The following is a 21959-nucleotide window of genomic DNA, read 5'->3' as shown; positions in this document are numbered from 1 at the left end:
ATTTCTGTAAACTGTTATTTAGCTTTAGAAGCTGAGGGTAAAGATGATCCTATTTTCTTATAATTTGAATAACTCTGGTCACTTAATTTCAATGCATGTGGCTTTGTCATCAAGTATTTTAAAAGATGTGATTTTAATATACCTCATTACATTAATTTTTTGCACAGTGGAATCCACTTAAAATCTGTATTTAATGCATAAAGCTTATTTGCATAAATAGATTAGCATATTGGAATGCAGGGCATTTTTTAAATGTGTAGTAATGTTTTATATTTTAATAATTTTCTTTCCTCTGTTAAATTATAGGTATTGGGTCACATGCAATGAGTGGTCCTACAGCTGGCCCAGGACCAGCTCCAGGAGTACCTGGACATATAGCTGCCATGACCCCTAAACCTTGGACAGAAGGTAGAAGGGAGTATAGTAGTAATTTTATATCATGCATACAGTTAAGGTTAAACCGTGTGGGTAGGGATTGGGGAAAAGAGGCAGGAAAAAGAATGGGGAAATAAAAGGCATAAAGAAGAAATGGTGTGACCTTTACTTTGCCTAGCACTTAAATATCAAGGAGTGTTTTACCACTTATTCAAAGGTGAATGAGTTGACCAGATGAAATTATTGCAGCTGTTAGGCAGCCTTGAACATGAAGCACCCTCTACAATCATAATTAAATATATAAGCTTGTTCCTTTTCCAGAGATTGATGCAGATGGTTGAATGCCAGATGGTCAGGATGCTGGATCTGAAGTAAAATTGAGTACAAGACTACAGGCATATTGTGTAGTTGTATTTTTTAGCAATAAATTATTATGTTTCCTCAAACAATCAAGTGATATCTTTATTGTTGCAGATGTCTGTTCTCAGTGACTATCTCACATCTATGTGCATGAGTGACTTCCTGACTTGTTAGAGTACTGAAACCTGTGCTGTCATTGGCAGGTGCTACATTCATGTTAACTGATGAGTTAGTTAACTTTCAAAATAGTTAGAATGCTATAACATAGAAGAGTAATCAGATACCAAGTATTTCATGTACATAAATATAATTAATTGGGAGTTGGGGGCAAAATGGAAGCTATTTATATTTGCCAGGTATATTTAAGTACTATTGCTGAAATTTTAATACGGCTTACTGGTTCTCACAGTTGTAAAAGCAGGCCTACTTATGCTTCTAGTCAAATTGTGACTGTGGATTCATCCTTGCAAGCGGTATAAGGACAATGAACATATGAAGAGGCAGAATTTGGTCCTGCACTTATATGAAACTAGTTTAGAGGGCTCTTACTAATGCTGGATTTACTTAAAAAACAGTGTGAATTAAAAAAAAAAAAAAGGTGTTGTTCATAAATTGACATGCACTTTTATTATTTTTGGATCACTTTCTGCAATGTCCATTTGAGTTTGTTTCTCTGTAGGGAGGGAAACCTAGTATTTTTCCTGATAAGTTTGAATGTTTGTCTTAGCTTCATGTTTTGACCTAAAAAATAATCTTGGATTTTTTACTGCATTCCATATTTCGTGTTATTATGTTTCTTATGTTCTAGGCCAAGCCCCAGATATGAGTGTTCCCAATACACCACAAAAGCTCTCTGTACCACCTCCTAGTGGGAGGCCTTCTCCTGCCCCTGCTGCTTCCCAGCCTTCCACAGCCATGCCTGGGCCCTCTGTACCACAGCCCACACCTGGACAGCCTTCACCTGTTGTGCAGCTGCAGCAAAAACAGAATCGTATCAGCCCTATCCAGAAACCACAAGGATTGGATCCAATTGAAATACTCCAGGAACGTGAATATAGGTAAAAGCTGAATAACAAGATTTAAATGTATATGCTTATTTTTAACTTTTTCAGTGGGTACTCTTGCAATCATCCCCTCTATTGTAGTGATCGTAGTTTAAATTGAGTTTCCATAGAGGGACCATGTCAAAAACAAGTACAGAGATATCAAACTGTAAAGCATGATTTAATTTCAGCCCAAGTTCTGAATTAGCAAAGCATATTGGTAGTATCATTGCAAACCAGCTTAACTTTAAAATGGACTCAAGTACTTGGTTGGATTAGTGTGATATTTGGAAAGCTGCAAATAATAATAGCTATGAAATTAAAATCCTTGGAATCCACATGGAAACTATTTGAGTACAGAAAGTGTTCAGAACCATAAACAAAAGGTAATTAGAAGAAAAAAAAATGGCAATGAAAAGACTGAAGAATAAGTGGCCAAAGCAAAAACTAATTTTGTATAATGATAAATGGGTTGGCTGGACTACCAAAGAATAGTGAGAGTATTAAGGAGGTGAAAGTCAAGATGAAAAATAGGATACCAGGGAGTATGGTCCATAAATGTTGAGTTAGACTCCTAAGTAAGTACCCTAATTAAAAGGTGATGAGTACCCAGTCCTAGTAACACACAGAGGATCTAATCTCTTAAGATTTTCTGTGGTTACAAAGAAACTGTTCCTTCCCCTTACTGAGACTATTATACAATTCCCCTTGAGGACTGGGGGAGGAGAAAGGTTGACTTGTACCTAAAGTATGTTCCTGGTCACTGTCAGTGACAGGAAGCAGACTCCACATAGTGTATTTACTTGATTTGAAATGATAATGCCGCCTCTTGTTACTAAAACAATGAGGGTATAGAGGGAAAGTAGACAAAAGATGGTAATCTCGCTGAAAACAGATTAAATGAATACTTGCTTTGTGAATGTGTTCTACCTTTTCAGATACAAGAGGGAGGGTAAGTGGCATGAACTTTTATAGGATATCAAGCGTCTCAGGAAGGATATGGTGTGATATCCAGAAACCAGGCCTTGATCTAGCAACACACTTGTGTTTTTTACATAAGAGCATGCTTAAGTGCTTTTCTGACTTATAGTTGTGGTCATTCTGTCAGTCTCATAATTTTCACCTTAGTATGGAATGGCTGTAGCTATTTTGGTGTGTACAGTCATGATCTAACAGCTTTTTCAGAAAACATGTAGGATGCACCATAATACAGTTTCACTGTTGCTCTGAATGAGGGATCATAGCATTAACCTGAGCCAGCAATCATTTGGCCAGTATTGCATAAACTCATTTGTAACCACTTCTGCCCTTCCAGCCCTGCTCCACTGCCGCGCTGTTTGTGCCAGATTTTATGACTTGAGGATATGCATAAATGAGGGAAGAAGGGGAGTGAGGGACAGCAGAAAATAACTGAGGTAGATCTACTCAACTATGTAGAAATTGGTTGCAGTCACAGCATATTCATTAGGTTCTAAATAGCCTGATCTGGGCAGGCTAAATAAGATGGAAGTTTGAGAGGGATTCTGGAATAGTAGAATTGTTTTTGTAATGGCTGGCTAGTAATTCAAGCTTTTTAAATATTGAGTGTTGTTGGGCATTTTTGTTTTGTTTTGTATACCAAGGTGCTTAGAACTTGTATAGGTCTTTTCATTATTTAAACCTAAATAAGTAACACCAAACTAAAGCTGTGAAAACAGCTTTTATGCTTTGGATGGTAATAGACTTAGCTTTAGTACAAGTAGAGTTAACATAACAGTATGAAGTATTCATGCCTTCTTAGTAAAATGGGAATAGAAGAAAGTCAATATAAACATTTGCATCCTGAAAATCCAGTGAAGTTAGCAATATCTTTGAAAAACAATTACTGGATAGTAAACAAGAGAGCTCCTTTTTTTTAGTAAGAGAAAGCATTTTACTATGAAATAATTGTTTTTAAATAAAAAAGGTGAATTATTCACATCTTCAAAAAAAGATGCAAGATGCTTCAACAAATCCCATAATTCAAACATTCAGACCAAAAGTTAAAATTTTGGCATATTGCCTCACTGTGGAGAAGTCTCTGCTTTAAATCTGATGCCGCAGTCTGTGGCCTTGAGCATGGTGTTTCTTGACTAAAGATGTGAAGTCTGCTGTGTCGCATTCACTTACTGCTAATTTATCTGCTATATAAGAAGTCACTTGCCGAGTTATTTGGCCATTCCTCTTTGTGCATATGCACCCCCATAAGTGATTAATAGTTTGCTTTTGGGGGAGATGCATGTTTCTATACACCTTTCAATTTTTATGGATTGCTTATGTAGCATATATGTTAGAACATGTCCTAGTTGCATGCAGGGCATCTCATCTCTCTTGTCTCTCTTCCCCTCCTTTCTTATCTGTCTAACGTCTGTCTTGTCTCTCTTGTCTCCTCTATCCTCTCAGTCAGGGGAAGGGGTTCAGGAAGGAGGAGACAAATTGAACAGGTGAATGCCTGGCTGCATAGCTGGTGCCATACTCAAGGTTTTGGCTTCTATGATCATCACCTTTGAGAAGCTGGATCTGTTGGGAGCTGATGTGATTCACCTGACCAAGTGGGGCAGGAGGGTCTTCGCCAACAAGCTGGCCAGGCTTATAAGGAGAGATTTTAAGCAGACTTATAGGGAGAGCTTTAAACTAGATTTAAACTAGATTTATCGGGGGAAAGGGATGGAGTTTTGAGTAACAGAGAAGAGCCAGGGGCTGCTGATGTATTAGGAACCAACAGGGAAACACCTGAGAAATGCCACAAAGGAATTAGGGCTTGTTCCTCCAAAAAGGTGACACAGTTGACAGCCCAACTGAAGTGCCTCTATACCAATGCACACAGCATGGGTAACAAGCAGGAGGAGTTGGAAGCCATTGTGCAGCTAGAAAGCTACGATCTAATTGCTATCACTGAAACTTGGTGGAATGAATCACACGCCTGGAGCGCTGCAATCAATGGCTATAAACTGTTCAGAAGGGACAGGCAAGGAAGGAGGGGCAGGGGGGTTGCCCTCTATGTAAAAGAATGGATTGACTGCACAGAGCTGTCTTTGAAAAACAGCGATGCACAGGTTGAGAGCTTATGGGTGAAAATTAGGGGCCAAGCCAACAAAGGAAACCTCGTGGCTGGTGTTTACTACAGGCTGCCTGATCAAGGGGAGCCTGTTGAAGAGGCATTCTTATTTCAAGGAATCACAAACTTCTGTGGACCTGAATAAATATCTGTTGCTTTTAATGGAGCTCTTTCTTGCCAGAAGAGTAACCCTTCTTGATTTGGTGTTCAATCAGTATGGAAAACCTTACTGACCTAATTCTGCTTTCATTTTCTGTTCTCTTGAGGACACTAAATGAGTCTCCTGCAGTTAATGCAGTATTACATCCATTTAGTTTTTTTCAGGAATTTTAGAATCTTGTATCAGACTGTCTACTGTGCCTTACTGATGTTAAGACAAAATTGAGCAGCACTTAAAATTCCTAATACTAAGTTCAAATAAAAAAAATTAAAAATCAAACTTAAATCAGTTCTGAACATAATATTTTTGATGAAATTCTAATGTACCCTAATGCTTTCTGATTCATTGACCCAAATACATATACATGCAGTATGGACCTTTGTTTTTTCTGTTGCATTCTTGCTGTCATGTATGTGCAGGTGCACTTTGCACAAATTGGTGTCAGTAGGGGTATTTCTACTTTTGTCATCAGTTAATGCATGTATAATTCTCCATATCCTTGGAGAAACAGGAGGGAGGGAAGCATTCCTTAGGAAATGCTTCATTTTTGCTCTTTGCAGTCCTATATCCCTGCTATCCCACAGAAAACTTATTGTAAGGTCTTTTTAACTAGGACATCTGCCTTGCTCTCACTGAGGGCAGATTACCAACTTTGGTTTACTATGTCACAGAAATAAAAGTGCAGGATTAATGGTTGCTGAGTACTGTGAACTGGGGTAGCTTACTAAAAGAAAATTTAAAAAGTAATTTTATTGCCAGTCCAGTGTTCAATAACCCTGAAAATTTCATGTTGCTTGTCTGTTAATGCTGAAATCCAGTGATTGCCTGCCACTAAATTGCTACAAGATATTGCAAGGAGACTATTTTAACTTCTAAAGGATTTGGAAAAAAATATCTATACGGTTATATATAAATTGTAGCTTTATTGCCTGATAATGCAAATTATATTATTACTTAGGTGTACAGGTGCTGTGGCAATATACATTAAATTTTTAAGAATGCAAGAACAATATCTCTTAATGATTACATGTATATCAGTTCTGTACCAGTTCTTATTTTACTGGGTTCTTCTCCCATTTCTCTCCCCTCCCAATTTTTGCATTTATATTTAGCATAGCCTTATGAAAGTAATTTATGATATTACTAAAAGGAAATATTTCATTAAACAACTACTGTCTGCAAACGAGGGGAAGAGATTTGCTTTATGGTTTGGAGGTTAGTTAAGGGTTGCAGTGTTTGGGTTGCAAATACTGCAATTTTATTGTCCTTTCAAAAATCTGTATAGCAGAAGAAAGCTTTTTAGGTTTGTTCAAGTAAATTTTGGAATCTTGTACTAAATCTGAGTCTAAGGCCTCCTGGCTTGTCTGTTTCTGGTTCCTTTCAAATTTCTGGAACTGTCTTTAGTGTTAGGTTCAGAACTAGGGCTTTTGAACCACTAATGATAATGAACTAGCCATGATAATAAAGCCAATGAAAAGCACAGGCATGGTTTTAGGATGTATGAGGGGAGGTATTTCTAATAGAGAGTAAAAACTATTAATATAATTATTCACATCACTAAGAGGAACTACTATGTGCTATTCTAGACACTCAGGTTAAAGAAAAGTTAGTTGAAACCAGAACAAATACAGAAAGAGTTATCTTAGATGATGAAGTGAAAGGATGTTCTGGCTTAGCGACAAAAAAAAAAAAAAGTTTATATAGCCTAACCAAGCAAAGGCTCAAAAAAACCATGCTTGCTTTATATAATCATTCAGGTTGGAAGAGACCTGTGGAGAGCATCTAGTCCAACCTTCCTGCTCAAAGCAGGGCTAACTTCAAAGTTAGATCAGGTTGCTCAGAGGCAATCTGAGCAAGTTTTGCTTGCCAAGGTTTTGCCAAGTCCAGACAAATTTTGAAAGTCTCCAAAGATGGAGATCCCACAACCTCTCTGGGCCTCTGTTCCAGTGCTGCACAACTCTCATTGTGATTCTTTTTTTCCTTATGTCCAATCAGAATTTCCCTTTTTTGCACCTGCTGTCTCTTGTCCTTGCAAGTGTACACCTCTGAGAAGTCTGGCACTGTCTTTTCTGTAACTTCCCTGTAGGTAGTAGAAGAGGCTATACCAATGAGTACTTCTCAACTTTTAGGACATTAAAAGGTGCTGCTTTCCTTATTATATGTATATTTACATTAAAGAAGAAAGTATCAGTTCAGGAAAGAACTAGTTAATGTAACAGCCAGTTTGTACAAGAACAAATGGTAATAAATAGACCAGAAATAAATTTAGGCTGGGAAATAGAAGATGATTTCTAACTGTCAGAGATACAGGGTTCTGGAACAGCTTTTCAGTAAGCATAGCCTCTAGTTTTAAGATGGAGTTTGAGCAGCACATGAAAGGAAGTTCTATGGTGTGGCTAGCTGTGGCAGCAGGGGAATCTGAAGGCCCCCTCAAGTCCTGTACCTCTCAATGCAGAGGAGAATGGGACTAAAAACTGACATAACTTGGATATGGAGGGTAAGATTGGATACACGCATAGAGGACAAGAGCGGAGAGAGAACTAGCACAAGCAGTTAGCTGAGATGGGTTTGAGGAGATGTGTCAGAGAAAAGAGACAAACTTAGGGAATGGACAGAAGTCTCTATACCCTCTAGAGAGTAATTCTCAACAGAGGAGCGCAACAAACAGGACCAGCTTACAGGGATATTGGTAGTTAGAGGGCAGTTTGTGTCAGAAAGGGGCCAGAAACTCTGCTCAATAAAGTGTGGGACTGCTTGAGGCTGCACAACAATGGTAGTGACGTGCCACAGGGCTTGGTCCCCAGCACTTGCTGGAGCAAGTACCCCAGCACGTCAGGGAGCTTGACCCAGACACAGAGTCCTGGAGGAAGGATGCAGCTGCCCAGGTCTGGGGCTGCAGGGAGTGCCTGGGGCCTCTCCCTGGGGCTGGGGGCAACGGTGGCCTCACTTGTGAGAGACATGCTATGTTTGAGGCACTGAGCCACCAGGTGAAGGAGCTATGTGAGGAGGGGAGCAGGCTATGTAGCATCGGGGAGGATGAGCAGGAAATGGACAGGATCTTCACAGAGACTCTTCAAAGAAAAATGGAGGTACAGGGAACAGCAAAGATGTGCCCACAGGGACAGCATGATGTGGAGGCCTTCACACTTCTTCCCACTAGCATGGCTAGTGGCCCATTTTAAGTGGCTGTACATAAAAACACATGCAGTATAGAAAATAAACAGAAGGAATTCCATGCACGGTCACAAAGGTCTGACCTCATTGTGTTTACTGACATGTGCTGGGATAGCTCATGTGATTTGAGTGTTGCAGTGGATACATAGGATTAATGTACCAAATCATAGGTGTTATATGTTGTTTTAAAATTGCTATCCCATCCCTGATGGGATGCACCCATGAGTGCTGAGGGAGCTGGCTGATGTCATTGCGAGGCCGCTCTCAATAATCTTTGATTGGTCATGGTGATTGGGAGAGGTGCCTGAGGACTGGAAGAAAGCAAATGTCACTTCTATTTTCAAAAAGGGCAAGAAGGAGGATCCAGGGAACTACAGGCCAGTAAGCCTCACCTTGATCCCTGGGAAGGTGATGGAGCAGCAAATCCTGGGAACCATTTCCAGGCACATTAAAGACAAGAAGGTGATTGGGAGTAGTCAGCATGGATTCACCAAGAGGAGGTCATGCTTGACCAACTTGATAACCTTCTATGATGAAATGACTGGCTTAGTAGATGAGGGGAGAGCAGTGGACATTGTCTATGTAGACTTCAGTAGGGCTTTTGACACCATCTCCCATAACATCCTCGTAAGGAAGCTGTTGAAGTATAGGCTGGATGAGCAGACAATGAGGTGGACTGAAAACTGGCTGAACGGCCAGGCCCAGAGAGTGGTGATCAGTAGCACGATGTTTAGTTGGAAGCCAGTAAATTGCAGCGTACCCCAGGGGTAAATACTGGGTCCAATCCTTTATAACACCTTCATTAATGACTTGTACAATGGGGCAGAGTTTTCAGATGACCCAAAACTGGGAGGAGTGTCTGATACACCAGAGAGTTGTGCTGCCATCCAGAGGGACCTGGATAGGCAGGAGAAGTGGGCAGAGAGGAATCTCATGCAGTTCAACAAGAGGAGAGGAGGAACAACCCCATGCACTGCTACACACTGGGGGCCACCCAGCTGGAAAGCAGCTCTGCAGAGATGGACCTGGGGGTCCTGGTGGACACTAAGTTGAACGTGAGCCACCAATGTTCTCATGTGGTAGAGAAGGCCAACAGCATACGGGATTGCATTAGGAAGAACAGTGCCAGCAGGTCGAAGGAGGAGATCCTTCCCCTCTACTCAGCACTGGTAAGGCAGCATCTTGAGTACTGTGTCCAGTTCTGGGCTCCCCAGTACAAGAAAGATATGGACTTACTGGAGCAATTCCAGCAAAGGGCAACAAAGATCATAGAATAGTTTGGGTTGGAAGGGACCTTTAAAGGTCATCTAGTCCAACCCCCCTGCAAGAGCAGGGACAGCTTTCACTAGATCAGGTTGCTCAGAGCCCTGTCCAACCTGACCTTGAATGTTTACAGGGATGGGGCATCTACCACCTCTCTGGGCAACCTGTTCCAGTGTCTCACCACCCTCATCATAAAAAAATTTCTTCCTTATATCTAGTCTGAATCTACCCTCTTTTAGTTTAAAACCATTACCCCTTGTCCTATCGCTACAGGCCCTACTAAAAAGTCTGTCCCCATCTTTCTCATAAGCCCCCTTTAAGTACTGGAAGGCCGCAATAAGGTCTCCCCAGAGCCTTCTCTTCCCCAGGCTGAACAGCCCCAACTCTCTCAGCCTGTCCTCATAGGAGAGGTGTTCCAGCCCTCTGATTGTTTTTGTGGCCCTCCTCTGGACCCGCGCCAACAGGTCCATGTCTTTCCTGTACTGAGGACTCCAGAGCTGGATGCAGGACTCCAGGTGGGGTCTCACCAGAGGGGAGTAGAGGGGCAGAATCACCTCCCTCGACCTGCTGGCCACGCTTCTTTTGATGCAGCCCAGGATACGGTTGGCTTTCTGGGCTGCGAGCGCACATTGCCGGCTCATGTCCAGCTTTTCATCCACCAGTGCCCCCAAGTCCTTCTCCTCAGGGCTGCTCTCAATCCCTTCATCCCCCAGCCTGTGTTGATACCAGGGGTTGCCCTGACCCAGGTGCAGGACCTTGCACTTGGCCTTCTTGAACCTCATGAGGTTCACATGGGCCCACTTCTTGAGCTTGTCCAGGTCCCTCTGAATGGCATCCCTTCCCTCAGGCGTGTCAACCGGACCACTCAGCTTGGTGTCGTCTGCAAACTTGCTGAGGGTGCACTCGATCCCACTGTCTATGTCATTGATGAAGATATTAAGCAGTACTGGTCCCAATACGGACCCCTGAGGGACACCACTCGTCACTGGTCTCCATCCAGACATCGAGCTGTTGACCACTACTCTTTGGATGCGACCATCCAGCCAATTCCTTATCCACCGAACAGTCCATACATCAAATCCGTATGTCTCCAATTTAGAGAGAAGGATGTTGTGGGGGACTGTGTCAAAGGCTTTACATAAGTCCAGACAGACGACACCCGTAGCTCTTCCCTTGTCCACTGATGTAGCCGCTCCATCATAGAAGGCCACTAGGTTGGTCAGGCAAGATGACTGAGGGACTGGAGCACCTTTCATATGAGGAGAGGCTGAGAGAGCTTGGACTCTTCAGCCTGGAGAAGGCTCAGGGGGTTTCTTATCAATGTGTTTAAATACTTGATGGGAAGGAGTAATGAAGAAGAGGGAGCCAGACTCTTCTCAGTAGTGTTCAGTGACAGGACGAGAAGTAATGGGCACAAATTAAAACACATGAAATTCCATCTGAACCCCTCAAAAATACTTTTTTGCTGTGAGGGTGGTCAAACACTGGACCAGGTTGCCCAGAGAGGTTGTGGAGTCTCCATCCTTGGAGATATTTAAAATGTGACTGGACACAGTCCTGGGCAACTTGCTCTAGGGAACCCTGCTTGAGCAGGGTGGTTGGACTAGCTGATTTCAGGAGGTCCCTTCCAACCTAAATGATTATGTGATTCTGTGAAATAGAATTTATTTTTAAGATTAGAAAAACTGATAGCATTTTATTTTCATGTACTTAAGGTCTGTAAAATCAACAAGCTCTTAAAATGAAAACAGGATAAAATGCAGAAAACTATTGATAAAATGAACTATTAAATTGAAGAGGAGATAGCAGGTTGTATGAGGAAACCTAGAATGCTGGAGAAAAACTCAGAGAGAAAAAATGGAATAACATATTAAATAATTTTTCTTTGTTAGTACTTAGGAAGAGTCAAAATATATTATTCTCGAGTTTTGGGTAGGAGTACTGTTACAGAACGGGTACTTGTCTGCAGCTTTAAAAAAGGATTATACTTTCCTTTTCAGATTATACATTGCTCAGTATGCATGTAGTTATTGTGAAATATTAATATTTTGATCTGTTAGCAAGTTATTTATCAGGATTTATAAATTATATGGTTATTATGCTAATAATGGATTTTTTAATGTTTATTCTATTATAGTGAATAGGAGATAAGTAACTTTAACTGTGAACTTCTCTGTAGAAATGAGTAGTTCAGTCATTTAGTCCTTATAAACAGACTACCCACAGAAGAGCGTGTGTACGCATGTGTAGACATGAACTTGTGTTCAGACACAAACTTGCTCTGTGATCTGCCTTCCAGCTGTGCATCTGGAACACTGAGTGTATGAGAGCACCTGTAGCACTGTGCTACTGCTGTAATGTGGTGTGAGGAAAGGGCAGGGGAAATATAAGGAAAGAATTATCTTAATGTGCAGAGAAGCAACACTAGAAGATGTTTTCTTTCTGCCTGCAGGCTAGTGCTGAAATCCTCATCACAGGATAACATGTACATATGCACCAGATACCTCTTCCTCATGTGATCTGATGTTTTATACATTAGGAGAGTGAAAAATGGAGATGTGATGTAGAGATTAAATATGTTTCCATTCCTGTGTTTTAGGTGGATTTTAATTGGGGGTGTGTGTGTGTGCGGTTTTGGGTTTTTTTGTTGTTTTTTTTTTTTTAAAGTATGTAGGAAATAGAGGGAGTGTGAGGAAGAGCTCTTATTTCTGATTCATTTGAACTTAAATGCAACTTTTGGACCACTTAACATGGTGTGGTCTGTCATTTTGCTGCCTTGGCCAAATTTAGAGTTTGCTGTCCTGGTTTCAGCTGAGATAGAGTTAATTTTCTTTATAGTGGCTGGTATGGGGCTATGTTTTGGATTTGTGCTGAAAACAGTGTTGATAATACAGAGATGTTTTAGTTGCTGCTGCACTAGTCAAGGACTTTTCAGCTTCCCATGCTCTGCCAGGTGCAGAAGAAGCTGGGAGGGGGCACAGCCAAGATAGTTGATCCAAACTGACCAAAGGGCTATTCCATACCACATGACGTCATGCTCAGTATATAAAGCTGGGGAAGAAGAAGGAAGGGGGGGACATTCGGAGTGATGGCGTTTGTCTTCCCAAGTAACCATTACGCGTGATGGAGCCCTGCTTTCCTGGAGATGGCTGAACACCTGCCTGCCCATGGGAAGGAGTGAATGAATTCCTTGCTTTGCTTCGCTTGCGTGCGCGGCTTTTGCTTTCCCTATTAAACTGTTTTTATCTCAACCCTCGAGTTTTCTTACTCTTCCTCTTCTGATTCTCTCCCCCATCCCACTGTGGGGGAGTGAGTGAGTGGCTGTGTGGTGCTTAGTTGCTGGCTGGGGCTAAACCACGACATTTGCAAATAAATATTTACTTGTAAATAAATGTATATAAATGTTAGCTCTGTGATCTTGATTTTGAATGTGAAAAATAGAATCGAGTAAGTTTTTTCTGGCTTGTGTATTTTTGTCAGTCTCTTTTGGATTTGTAAATGAATTAAGAATTCCATGAAGAAAGAGTGAAATAGAATCTAGTTTGTAGTCCAGTAGCTGTGTAAGTGCTATCATTTTATTGAAAATGTGACAACTTTAAGTTGTCACAATAAAACAAGCAAGTAGAATTATGAATATTAATATTATGAATGTCATGTAAGAAAATTCCATTTGCGTATAGTAACTATTCTGACAACACCATGTGTTAAAGGCATAAAATAGTACCTACCAAACAGACCTGCAAACAGAATGCTAGGAAGCATGAGTAAAATAAAATTTCCAAGTTGCTGTGCACACATATTCTTTCTGTCCGAATTAAGAGGGGAAGAGGGGCAGAAGAGGGTTTTCATTATTTGGCAATTTATTCTGTAAATGGAAAATTAAACCTTATTCTTCTCCATCTATACAAACACCTGTTAGTTCAGAAACAGGTAGTAAAAGCCAACTAAGTATCTGAGGTAAATTGCCAAATTTTACTATATACTGTTGATAACTACTGACAGATTTTTCTCAGTATCTTTTCCAATCCTATATTTATTTAGGCTTCAGGCTCGAATTGCTCACAGAATCCAAGAACTGGAGAACTTGCCTGGCTCTTTGCCTCCTGATCTGCGAACCAAAGCTACAGTGGAGTTGAAGGCACTTAGGTTACTGAATTTCCAGCGCCAGGTAATGCCTTTTGCTGCAGGGAAGTTCTTGTAGTGCTCACAGTCAAATGTGATGTTGTGGCATGGGATCAAATGTGATGTTGTGGAATGTGTCAAGAGATTTTACAGCAGCCCTGACCTTAAATAGGAGATTTTGTACAAGAGCACGCTTGACTGATAAGACGACTTTCACAGAAGTGTTTAACTTAGTATTTATTTTGTTTTATTACTGAATATGTATGTGTGCTCTTTCCCTCCTGCTCCATCCTCCAGTATAAGTTGTAATCCTAGAATTGTGGTAGTTTTTCATGAAAATAACGGCAGTGGCACAGAGACACAAGAGAAGGACAGGCTTCAAGCCTATTTTCAACACAAATCATAATAGATGTAATTTTCATGATACTCTCTATACTTGTCATGGGTCTTTTATTGGTGAGAGTTGAATGCTCTTATTGTTGTGTGTAGCATTTCTCTGTAATCTGTATTCAGCATTCCCACTGTGACACACAGACTGTGAAAATTAAGCCTAACAAAAGCACGTCTAAGATACAAGTTAGATCTTGAATATATGTAACAGTATCTGAATTTCAGAAGGGGAGTCACAATGCTAGACCATTCTGGGCCCCTTGTCATTGGCTTGCCTGGCTGGCCTGGAAGCAGCAGAGATGTGATTTGTCAGGCCAAGCAAAAATAGTTCCTGGAAGAAGTCTTTGGCAGTATTTGTACCATGTTATCTACATCTTCCTTCCCACTGCCCTTGCAATTCCTTTATAGTGAGGCTTTGTCAGAGGTTAGTTGAAAAGTGGCAGGCTTTCCCTGCTTGCATTGCTGGGACTGTGGCTGTATTATTCCAAGCCTTCCCAATTTCCTACTCCCTATCCTGTTTCCCATGCAACTGACAATGAGAACAGTTGTCACCTATGTTCAGCACCAATTCTAGAAAAGCATGTAATATATGTTCTTTCATGCTTTACTTGGGTGGTGTAACATCTCGACTGGTGCCTTTCATACAAGCAGGATAGTCATTTTCAGTAGGTAGGAAGGAAAAAAGTGATGTGCCTATGTTATTTGACTTTCTGTCATCCTACAGAGACTGAAGATTTATTTAGGGAGACAGACCTTTCTGCTACAACTGAGGAGTTGCAGAACAGTAATGGAAAGGAAGCTGGGAGATCTCCTGCACCACTAAAATTTTACTTTACTGTATTACTAATTAAAGTTGTTCTTGTGTGTGTGAAAAATGTTTTTCTTTTGAACTGTTTCTTTTTTCTCACCGGTAGCTAAGACAAGAGGTAGTAGCCTGCATGCGTCGTGACACAACACTAGAGACAGCACTAAACTCCAAAGCCTACAAGAGAAGCAAGCGCCAGACTCTGAGGGAGGCCCGTATGACAGAAAAGCTTGAGAAACAGCAAAAGATTGAACAAGAGAGGAAACGTAGACAGAAACACCAGGTATTTTAACTCCTATTAACTGTTCTCCCAGACATGGAAATGCCATTCAGTTTATTGTTGCATCTTGTTATGATCTGCCGGTCATTGTCATTTTATATTTTATTCACCTCTGCAGACTGAGGCACAAGAAAACAAGTTTATGCAATAAGCAAGCATAAAATTCTAAAATTACAACTCTTGTATTCCTGATCTCAAATCTTGTGCTATCAAATCTCTGAATTAAATTGTTTTCTTTCTCTAGGAATATCTGAACAGCATATTGCAGCATGCTAAAGATTTTAAAGAATACCACCGGTCAGTGTCTGGGAAAATACAGAAAATTTCTAAAGCTGTGGCAACTTGGCATGCCAACACTGAACGTGAGCAGAAAAAGGAAACTGAGAGAATTGAGAAAGAAAGAATGAGAAGACTAATGGTAAGGAATGGGGGAAGGGGTATGACAAGTTTGGCTAAAATTACATACAGTCTGATGTACACCCTCAGGTGCTTATGTATGCTCTTTTCAGAATAAAATCTCTTTAATTCAAGAAGTTTAAAAAGTATAAACCTAAAAATACTGCAGAAGAATCCCTTGTATTTCTAATGATGGTAGTGAATTTGATAGTGTTCAATTTGAGCTATAGCTACTTTTTTCTTAAGATTTCTGATAATATATAATTGTCTTTTCTGCAAGCTTAAAAACTTGTAATTCATGCATATCACAGCCACTTTTGTATAACATCACTTAATCTCTTTGTCAAAATTTTTACAACATTGCAGAGATATTCAAGTTATTTACTATATAAGTACTGTGTATTCTTTCTAGCTATTATAGTTTTGAAGACTACTTATGATTAACTTTTTATGGTATTACTCAGAAACTTTGTATTTGCACACATACATATCCAATAGCAGTAAAAATATGCAGTTTTTTTCCTGGGAACTAAGGGCAGTCAGCTATTATTCTTCTTGCTGCTGTTATTTCTTAATCTTTCCCTTCTTTGCACCTGAACAATACCAGTTGCACCTTTTTTAAAAAGAGGATATAATGGTTTTGTATATAACCATGTCTCTTCAGAATGCTGTGGAATTGATCAGTGGACTACTTACATTTCAAGAGTTAAAATACCTCTGTCTTGGAACTTAAAATGTAGGCAGAGTAGTTTTTATGTACAAGTGTGTGTGTTAGCAACCAGAGTTAGATTAATTTTCTTCTGAAAAACTTCTACCAGACACTGGGTAACTCTAAGACTTCTTGGAGCAGAAGTCTTATGAGGAGCGGCTGAGGGAGCTGGGACTGTTTAGCCTGGAGAAAAGGAGGCTGAGGGGAGACCTTATTGCTTTCTACAACTACCTGAAAGGAGGTTGTAGAGAGGTAGGGGTCGGTCTCTTCTCCCAAGTAACAAGTGATAGGACAAGAGGAAATGGCCTCAAGTTGCGCCAGGGGAGGTTTAGACTGGATATTAGGAAATTTTTCTTCACCGAGAGGGTTATGGAGCATTGGAACAGGCTGCCCAGGGAAGTGGTTGAGTCGCCATCCCTGGAGGTATTTAAAGGACGTTTGGATGAGGTGCTTAGAGACATGGTGTAGTGGTGGTTTTGGCAGTATTAGGTTTACGGTTGGACTCGATGATCTTAAAGGTCTTTTCCAACCTATATGATTCTGTGATTCTGTAATGCTTTTTTTGAATTGTTGAAACCTACAAGACAGTAGGTGACTGGGAAAATATAGATTCTCAGTCAGTAATTGAATGACACAATGTAACAACAGCATAGAAGTTAATGGGAATTGGCACGTTTTCATTGAAACACAGTGCTAATAAAAACCCAAATATTTAAGGTGATGTGAAATAAAACTTTAATCCTTGTCCAAAATCAGTGCCCACCAAACATAAGGACTGAACAATTTGGTTTTAAATCAACAATGAGGATTAAAAGTGCATACAAAATGTAACTGAAGGGCTTGCAGAAGAGAACAAATGTTTAGGCCCTATGGCTTTTCTCAAGGTTACATACCAATCTACATTATAGAGCTTCTTTATACTGTCAATAATTAGAGACAATTGCCAACAGTTTATCTGTTCAAGCTGTTACAATGTTAATTATCAGATAAAAATATGATGACTTTACAAAAGTCCTGTTGTTTTAAAAATATTTTTTAGATTCTGAGGTGAATGAGCTTATGTCACTCTGAAATATATATGATATATGGTAAAGAAGTCCACAGCTAATAAATACAAGATGGATTTGTATGTCCAGAAATGTCACAAAACACTAATATCCAGTGCTTCCTCCTAAAACCTCCTACCCAAAGCCTGTGACTCACATCTGCTATCAGAGACACAGCACTCAGTAGGCATCTTCAACTGGGTTTTGCAGTCAGAAGCACTTACCCTGTTCCCTTCTAAAAGCTTAATTAAATTTTCATGGAAAAGCAAAACAAAATGACACTAATTATGCATGTTATGTTAGTGGAGTTATTTCCCCTGTTTAAATTTAGTCCAACTGTGATATGTTCTTACAGTTTTTACAGATCTTTAATTCAGTGTAGCCAGAAGTTAATCTTCTATATACTAGAAATTTCTAAAGACTTCATCTCCTCTCAGACACTTGGGCTAGCCTAGGAAAATAGGCTATGTTTAAAAGTATGATAGCATACTTTTTAACCAAAGCATCTTAGATAATAATGTTAAATTCCTTACACAGATTGTCCTTAGATAACTAGGATTAGCAATGGTGATTGTGTCCCAGGGAAGTTCCTTAACATTTATATATCGCATGCAAGAGCATTCATGATATGCTTCAAAAGACCTCACCAAGAAAAAGATAGTATGTATAGAGGAAATACCTTGGCTAGGTTATAATGATACTATATTTAATTATAATAGTCATAGAAGCTTACTTTTTGAGCACTGTAGTTCTGTTGTCTTGAATGCTGAAAATGGATTTTACCTTGCAAGTTCTTGCCAGGTTACTGCAGTTCTGGTATGTCTCCAGAAAGGCAGGAATTTGTTCGTATTTCACAACTGTGCTATTTTTATTGAAAGTAATGGTCTTCAAAATATTTCTTATTTTTGTTTAGTTTTATAAGGCCTTGTATACGTCTTCAATTTATTTAATGTAATTCACTGAATTAATTTATTCACTGAGTTATCTTGGCCAAGATCTGCAGTGGGCTCTGTGATACTTGTCTTATATTTCCTGATATGCATAAAGATGTCGTCATATCTTTCTAGCATACACAAGTAATATTTCCTGCTATGCCCTAACAATGTACTTATGCAGTGCTGTAGGGATATGGGAGTTGCTGAACTGACTCAGAGATGTGGCTGATCTGGTCTGATATCCTGCTTCTAACAGTGGCCAGCATCAGATTCTCCACAGGAAGATGAAACAACACCAGAGTAGATAGATGATGCATAATCTTCCCTAAGGAAAATTTCTTGGTTACACCTGACAGATAAGGATTATTACTTATACTGGGTAAAGGACCAAATAAGAGTTAGGCATCTGGGTCCCATTATCTTTCTCTGAGAGTGGGGGATAACTGTACTTCATGCTTTTGAAAAATCTTCTCTGTAGGAGTCTTATCAATTCCCTCAGTTTCCCAGCACTGTAACTTGTCTGATGTGCTGTTGTATAATTTTTTTTCGTTCTCAGTCCTGTTGTAGAATGCCCCCCCGGCAAGAGTAGGAGATATTCAAGGTAACACATCATCATCGAGACTGCAATTGTAGGTTCTTCTTAGGAACATTTCTCTCATGGATGATGTTTGTCCCATATTGCTAGGCTGAAGATGAAGAAGGCTACCGTAAGTTGATTGACCAAAAGAAAGATAGACGCCTAGCCTACTTATTGCAGCAGACAGACGAGTATGTGGCTAATCTGACCAATCTGGTATGGGAGCACAAACAGGCACAAGCAGCCAAAGAGAAGAAAAAGAGGAGGAGAAGAAAGAAGGTAAGTAGCTAAAACTAACATTTTTATCCCACTTCCCCCTCAAACCTCATTTTAACATTGGTAAATGCAGTGATCTCCAGTTGTCTTACAGAGATCAGAGTGTCTGAAATCTGTGTTGCCAAATTCTTAACATTGAATGAATTCATAGTTCTCTGAAGTCTGTTGTAGGAAATGCTGTATTTTTGCCATGCTAACATTATTCCAAAGATGGAAAGAAGAAGATGGGATTAGAAATCTGTGGTTTGTAAACATTTGAATTAGTGATAAACTTCCTATAGGCAAAAATGGGCCAACCATGTAAATTAGGAATAAGTTATGAGAGTCCAAACTAGAGTATATCAGAAAAGGCTAGTATATTCAATTGTAACATATAGAACTGCTTATTTAGACCTCTAGATTCTAAACTAAGTTCCATATTTGGTTTGTAGGGCCATTAGAAATAGCCAGAGAAAGAGAACTTTAGTAGGTGTATTTTGTATAAATGGGTATTCCACAAGTAGTATTGTTCATTGTCTACATTGTAACCATTTAATTTAAGCCTTTTGAAAATCCACTTTGTATGTTATTAAATATTTCTATCCCTGTCAGAGAGACTAGTTGGTAACTGAGCAAATTTAGGGGGGGGGGGGGGGGGAAGTGATAATTAAGTAATAATTTGTCATTTTTGTGACCCCTAAATTCCTTTCCTGTCCTAGAGGATGGGTAAGATGGCCTTAATAGCCCATTTCCATCTCTAGTTTTCGTGATGTGAATGATCTTACTATCAGCTATAAGAAAAAGAGTCTCAGAAGTTTCATGTGCTTGTATATAAACAGCCCGCTGTAGCTAATATTCCTGACAATTTAACTTTGTATAGTTTGGACACCAAATATATATACCATTGAAAATGTTAATATATGCATTGCTTAAAAGCAATCCTCTACATGTGGTAATAAATGCCAATATATAATAAACGGACAATTTTGAAATGACTGACATAAAAAATATTCCTTATTCCCCTCTATCCATCTCCAAGACAGCTGTACATTGTTGCGTTAAGAGTTACTGTCGCATACAAATAGGAATTTGAGGAGTGGCTGGCGGGGGGGGGATCCTCCCGTTGAGTCACGAGGTTCAGAAGGACCCCCTTGCTTTCTAAACTCCTTCTCAGAGAGGAGTCTAGGTGCGGCTAGGTCCAGTCCTAGTCTCAGACTTGGTCAACGGTTTATTTTCTAAGGACTGTGTGTGTAGCCACTTATTAGTTCAGGGCTTTCGCTAAGGCGACAGCATCAGTTTTTACACCCCCCAGTCTGGTCGTGTTGAAGGAGCTGTCACGGCCAGAGCAGTGAAGAGTGCAGTTTATTAGAGCAACAGGCACACAGATTCTTTGGATTACCGGTGACAAATTCACTGTCTGCAAAGCACATACAAATACCAAGAATATGAGTATGAATAACATGGCCGGACACAACGCGTATATCAAGAATATGAGTAACACGGCCGGACATAAACGTGTTAAAGATAATAAAGCGACTCTATATATAGAGAGAGATTTCTAAGTTTCCCGGGGAGGCACTTGATATAACCAAGTGTTTGACTCTTACCCAAAGGCATCCCGATGGGGGGGAAGAGAGGCTCAGCCCGTCGACTGATCCCAAACGTCAGAGTGGTACACGATGGTGTCTTCCCTAACATTCTCTTTCTCTTAAGCCATTTTATACTATTTTTCACCTTTCAGGTGGTGCTTGAGTGACTCTAGTCATACATACCTTTGTTTAGGATTGGTGTAAAGTTTTCTCGCTTCGCTTTTAAAGGTATAGGCTAGAAAAATTCAGAGCGCAAGCTCAGTGAGGGGTGGTCACACCTTGGAGGTGGGTAGCTTTTGGGATGGAGGTGTGTTTTGGTATTATAATGATGTTATAATGAGCAAAGTTCACCAAAAGGACAGCATTTTGTCAGAAACATGACAGGCTGTTGGCCCAGGGTAGTAAATATGCAGCTTATCAGTTCAATGATACCTTCAAGTTCCCCTATTATTGCAGAGCCTGGCCGCAGCATCTCCACACCGCTCCACCCTCCGGGCAGCGCCTCTTAGAGTCAGCACACCAAGTTCCCCTGGCGTTACCAACATCTAAGGTTGCAGGCCTAGGGAACTCCCATGGAATGGATTCCTTACATGTCAGCCGCATTCCACCTGGGGAGCTTCTTCAATGCTGTGCCTTACCTAAAAGTGGGCATATAAGTTCTAATTTTTAAGTCACCTCAGTCATTATCCCACATACATTTTGTTAAGAATATATTTTTAACAGAGAAAATGGTCTGTGCCTCCAAAATAAAGATGTAGCTTCTCCTGGACCAGAAATCTAGTAGGCTAGCCACATACCAGGCACAGATTTACCAAGGCAACTAAGAGGGTTGTAGATTTCCCATTAATACTGCTAAGTGCTGTTGAGTGCAGTAGTACCTGTATATATATCCTCCCTACATCCATCAATATCTTTATTTGCATTCATCCCAGGCTATGAAAATGTAAAGTGAAAAACTGTTAATGCTCTAGAACGCTTTCATCATATAAAATGTTTTTTTATGCTTATAGCTTGACTATGATAGTTTTGCCTCTATTTGTTGTAGAAGGCAGAAGAAAATGCAGAAGGAATGGGATCTGGTCTTGGTCCTGATGGAGAGGTATGAATTTTACAAGCCTTTTTAGTTTGTGGGGTTGGTTGGTTTGTGTAATTTTCCCAGAGCTTGTTATAACTTATAGTGGTGGTAAAAGATTAAAGTGTATGCCAGACATTTGACCTCTTTGTTCAGTTAGTGCTATGTAGGGCTTTTGCATGTGATTAAGAGCCACATATACACTCAGAAAGAGTGCAAAAATGAAACTGATTTGGGGAAATTAGTTCAAAAGGTGCCTACGCATTTGGAATCTCTAAGGTCGAAGGTAGCAAGTGTGCATGCTAAGGTCCCCATGAGAGACACACAGAGAT

At 40.1% G+C, this 21959-nt stretch overlaps 1 protein-coding gene across 6 annotated transcripts in view; it reads left to right on the top strand.

The window, feature by feature from the left end:
* The window catches only part of LOC142402962 (SWI/SNF-related matrix-associated actin-dependent regulator of chromatin subfamily A member 2-like), a 204103-nt gene that overhangs the window by 49030 nt on the left and 133114 nt on the right, over window positions 1–21959 (top strand). For all 6 annotated transcript variants that reach the window (XM_075488964.1, XM_075488962.1, XM_075488960.1 and 3 more), the window contains 7 exons: window positions 307–408; window positions 1544–1793; window positions 13493–13619; window positions 14878–15051; window positions 15293–15466; window positions 18820–18990; window positions 21601–21654. In XM_075488964.1, the coding sequence (XP_075345079.1) occupies window positions 307–408; window positions 1544–1793; window positions 13493–13619; window positions 14878–15051; window positions 15293–15466; window positions 18820–18990; window positions 21601–21654 (1052 nt within the window). The remainder of the gene's footprint in view (window positions 1–306; window positions 409–1543; window positions 1794–13492; window positions 13620–14877; window positions 15052–15292; window positions 15467–18819; window positions 18991–21600; window positions 21655–21959) is intronic.

The sequence above is a fragment of the Mycteria americana genome, assembly GCF_035582795.1.
Source record: "Mycteria americana isolate JAX WOST 10 ecotype Jacksonville Zoo and Gardens chromosome Z unlocalized genomic scaffold, USCA_MyAme_1.0 Scaffold_18, whole genome shotgun sequence".
Classification (NCBI taxonomy): Eukaryota; Metazoa; Chordata; class Aves; order Ciconiiformes; family Ciconiidae; genus Mycteria; species Mycteria americana.
Note: the sequence above shows the minus strand (reverse complement) of the source record. Positions and strands in the feature narration are given on the sequence as shown.